Source organism: Ciconia boyciana, chromosome 2 (genome assembly GCF_034638445.1).
Source record: "Ciconia boyciana chromosome 2, ASM3463844v1, whole genome shotgun sequence".
Classification (NCBI taxonomy): domain Eukaryota; kingdom Metazoa; phylum Chordata; class Aves; order Ciconiiformes; family Ciconiidae; genus Ciconia; species Ciconia boyciana.
Genome location: NC_132935.1, coordinates 119,271,890 through 119,276,416, shown reverse-complemented (window position 1 = coordinate 119,276,416; position 4,527 = coordinate 119,271,890). Strand labels below are relative to the sequence as shown.

At 44.9% G+C, this 4,527-nt stretch overlaps 1 protein-coding gene across 7 annotated transcripts in view; it reads right to left on the bottom strand.

Moving 5' to 3' along the window:
• Nucleotides 1-1,704: 1,704 nt before the first annotated feature.
• The window catches only part of ULK4 (unc-51 like kinase 4), a 256,096-nt gene continuing 253,273 nt past the window's right edge, over nt 1,705-4,527 (bottom strand). For all 7 annotated transcript variants that reach the window (XM_072853762.1, XM_072853760.1, XM_072853764.1 and 4 more), the window contains one exon: nt 1,705-2,083. In XM_072853762.1, the coding sequence (XP_072709863.1) occupies nt 1,999-2,083 (85 nt within the window). In that variant the 3' untranslated portion in view covers nt 1,705-1,998. The remainder of the gene's footprint in view (nt 2,084-4,527) is intronic.

Below are 4,527 nucleotides of genomic sequence, written 5' to 3'. Positions count from 1 at the left end.
CTCTGTGTCAAATTATTTCAGATCATGAAGTATATTTGTGTGTTTACAAGTTTTCTGAAAATTGTCCTGGCATTGCACAAGAACTTCAGTACTTCAGCGGAGGAAGCCAAGAAGCATTCCCCTCTCTCCTCCCACTAAGGAACACTTACCCTTTAGAGCCTCAAGTCCTGATGGCACAGGTTTTCTACTGCAGTCCTCTGAGGCAGTAGTCTTCCCCTTGACCTGCTGCCATTTTGCTTTGGCAGGTTCCTCAGCATGGGGCTGGGTCTAGCCTGATGCGAGGCAGCTACACTTCGTGCCTGGCCTGCCAGCCATGCTTAACTTCTGGGCTTCAAGAAGTGAGAACAGTGTATTACTTGCGTGCTGTCAGTAGGGTCAGATGAAGATCCTTTGCTTACAAACTGTCAGCTGGTCCAGTAGCTTAAACCTATTTTCAGGTGTCCTCAGTCTTCAGTCACTGTGTGAGATAGAACCTGTGTGTAATTGCCTTTTCTTGAGGCAGCACCTGTATAGTTGGAAGCAGGGAAAGTGGTTCTCAAACTGCTGGCTAATTCATAGACCGTGCACATCTGCACTGCGCAGCTGTCACTAGCCTCTGCTGAGAGCAAACACTCCCCAGCAGTTCTACTTCAGTGCAGCAGTTTGCCAGCAGAAGATGAGAGGCTGCAAAGGATCATCATCTTAGGATCCCAAGATGCTGAGAGCTGAATGAAACCACAAAACAGACTGCTCCCCTTTTACTTGCAGAGCAAAGGCACTGCAACTGCAGCCGAGCAAGTCTCACCCTCTAATTCAGCTTTGTTCCTCTCAGCCACACTCCCACTAGAAGACCATTACTTTACTTTAAAACACTTAACCAAATAATAGCCACCAGCTAGTTTTTCCCCATTTCTAGAACTCCAGCTCTAATTCCAGCTGTTAAGCCAGGAAAAAGAGATAGTGATATTTAAAGTAATGTAAGAAAACACTTCCTGTAAAACATACAAGATGAAATCAGTTTGTTTACCTAGGGTGTTTGCTTGCCTCCACTTACTCTGGAGAATGGGGCTGTCCAAGAGCAAGCTTGTAGCAGCAACTCTCAGTAAGGCACCTGTGTTTGGTAGGTGTGGCAGGAACATGCTGTTGTCGCTTAGAAAGATGAATGTTAAAAAAGAAGAAGTGGTCATAGTACCAGACTTAGCCACACTATACTCAGGGGACATGGGGAGAAAAGGAATTTAGCTTCTTTACACATTGTGGCATCTGCTAGCTCTGGAGGACGCTTCCTAGAGTATCAGCTTTTACTGGGGATAAATGACAAACTGCTGGGCTCATCATCTCACCTATTTTCAAAGAGGAGATCCAGCCAGGAGTGTTGGTGGCTGAGAATGACACTCCACCAATGCAGCTTTGTGCAGTGCTAGGCAACGGAGGGGCACACATTCTCACAAAAAAAGCCCATGCTACTGGGTAAAAACCTGATAAGATCAATCATGCATACACGCCACATACATATACACACACAGCCTCTGTGATTGATAGCAGGGGTTGATTCTGGTTGCATGAGATGAAGAATATTGCCAGTCATAGGCATAAGGTGACCCCCTTAAAATGAACAGCCAAGGCATTCACCTGGTCAAAAAAAAAAGATACATGAACATTTCTAACAGCAGCTTAAAATAGTGAAACACTTTATATTGTGAAATAACTATACCATTTATTTAATTTACACTTTTCAAACTCTGGCTGTCAAATATTTGAGCTATACCACATAATGCCAGCAAGGTAAAGTAGTAATCAAGCTTTCAGCCTTACAGGGGTTTAGAAAACAAACAAACAAAAAGAAACGCCCCCAAAACTCCCCGAAGCCTCCCTAAGTAAGTCAGGCACATGCCTGTACACAGCTACAGCTCAGCTTGCTAAATCGGTTACGTCTGCTCATCTGAAGATGTTCCTGCGGAACGAGGAGCTGAGCAGCATACGCAACTTGCGCACTTCAGTAGGCCGGTCAAAAACGGTTCACTTGGTAGTCTTGATATTTTCACGTCCCACCATTCTCAGAATTTCAAATGCCAAGGAAGCAACAGCAACATCAGCGTGAGAGCTGGGAATTAAAACCAGTAACATCTATTAGACATTGTCAGGGGAAATCTTTTTGTTCAAATCCCACGTTTGTCTGTCTGTATCTATCTATGTTGGAAAATTCTTAAGAGCCATTAACTGCACTGTATACCCCACTTTTCTGTTAAGCAGCAACATGCAACTAGTGATTCTGCCCTGTAGCAAATCTTGTGTAAAAATGAATTTCAGCTCTAATTCACAGTAACTGCTACCTCACTCAATCTCCTCTGTAAAAAGAAGATATAATTTAGCATGCCCCCCCATGAATCTACACATGCACACTCCCAGCTTGTCAGAAAAATATGTTTTCACACATACAGCCCTCTTAACGCAGCGGTGCTCCACACAGGGAGGCAGTTCCACTCACAGTGTTGCCCACCTCCTGCAAGGAGGACCAGCTGCCCCACCGCACACAGCTCTGCAGGCTTGAGATTGAATGGTGGGATCTTCCCCCTTTGCTTCCTCACCTAAGTTTTTATTACACGTATTTTGCCTAATTTTTCCTTCTGGAAACACATGTTTTTTCTAGCATTGGAACAGAGGCTCTAACCCATTAGTGCTAGTCCACAGAAACAAGTCGGGTTTTTTATAGACTACCATCCCTCATCTTTAGCTTAGAAAGGACACTAGTAGACCAATCTGCAACTGCTTCGGTTGCTGCTAATGACAAATACCTACCGACACTCCACGTTTTCGGCAACGCAGAGCTAGCCAGGAAATCTAAATGATCAGTCTTCACTATGTAAGCCAATGTCTTAATGAGCAGCAGTTTAAACCAGAAAATTTAGTTATCTGAAACAAATCTTGGCAACTGCCGTCACTGAAAAATTAATGGCTACGATCCCACATTTTAAAGTGTAGATTTGATTCCGTATAGCTACTAAGCAGAATGGGTTGGTTATGTGTCACTCTCAAAACTGCCTGTTCCGACTAGCTGAGGATGTATCGCAGAGGAGGAGTTGGCAATCCACGGCTGCTACACGGCAGCAGGAGAGCACCGAAAGCAGCTTGCAGTCCAAGCAGTGCCCCTCTCGGCACGTGACTGCTTGGCTGGTATCCTCCTCCTGCCGCACCCGCAGAGCGAAAGATTAGAAACCTGTCTGTAAAAAATGAGCAAAGCAAAAACACTCCTCAATCACTTCAGCCCAGTGATAGTATGTGGGCGGAAGGGCCTGGGAGTTTAGACTACTCAGAGGATGGCCTAGATCCAGGATCTCAGTTGTAGCCTTCTCTAAAACGTTTCCAGTTCTGCATGAGATACAGAGAGGCTTCTTAACAGGGTTCAAAGCACAGGTGAGGAGACCAAGTTTATTAGGTCACAAGGAATATTCTGGGAAAGATGCCACATAAGGGAATCTGGGGAGATGGCAGAACATCCATAACCTCCATAAACAAAACAGCCATTTAGCTAAAGCTGATTAAGCTTGCTAACCCCAGGCTTCTCCTGCCTGCCTGTTGCCAATTTATCTATGTCTGAGTCCATTCCAGCCCCAAGATCCAGGCTGAATCCCTCCCAGTTTCCTCTGGAGGCAAATGGATAGGGACACGTGTTCCCCAAAGAAGGGGAGAAGGGGAAATGAAATCCGTGAGCTCTTGGGGGGCTCCCCTGTTGCTGCTGCAGTGTGGGAGCTCAGCGCAGCAAAGGAACTTGGCTTACCCTAATGTATCCACACACTCATCATTGGCATCAGCTAGAATTTGGTCTGCTGAGCATCTTGTGTCAAATAAGAGAGAGTACTGTTTATCCTGGGCTCTGTAGTATATGGTTTTCTGAGTACAGAAATGTATAGATAACAGACAGAGGAAGCCAGAAAAGCAGACTCAAAGACAGCAGCTGAGCTGTCTAGTGCATCTAATGCTGAAATGCTACAAAATAAAGTGAAAACTAGTTCTAAAAGAAGAAAACCCTGTCTTTCCCCACTGTCATCTTCCATGGAGGTGCCAGTGTCTCCCTTGGGGAGACCTGACATTTTATTTCAGTCAGATAATTTAATGTGTCATACAAAAACCCATGAGTCAGCAGGTGAGTATGCAAGAGGGATGCAGACTGTTCTCAACAGGTTTGGTTAGTCCTCAGTGTGCATCTCCTTACACTTACCACGTCCCAACATTTCCTCTCCACATCTGCCCACATCCCCCCTTCCTTCCAACACAGGCTACACCCTGCCGTAATGTCAAAGAGCCAATTTTCCCAAACAACTGACCCATATAAAGCCTGCATTGGGGAGCACAAAGAGCACTGAAAAGATTATCTTAGTGTTTCAAAAACTGATCTATAAACTACAATTTATCAACCAGTTCAACCAGGTTCAACAATTTATCAACCAGTTCAACCAGAGTTCAACCAGGAGTGAAATGTAGCCTAGCAGCCCATGGCAGGAGTGTAAAATTTGTTTTGAGGGGCAGAGAACAGTAATTCATACATTC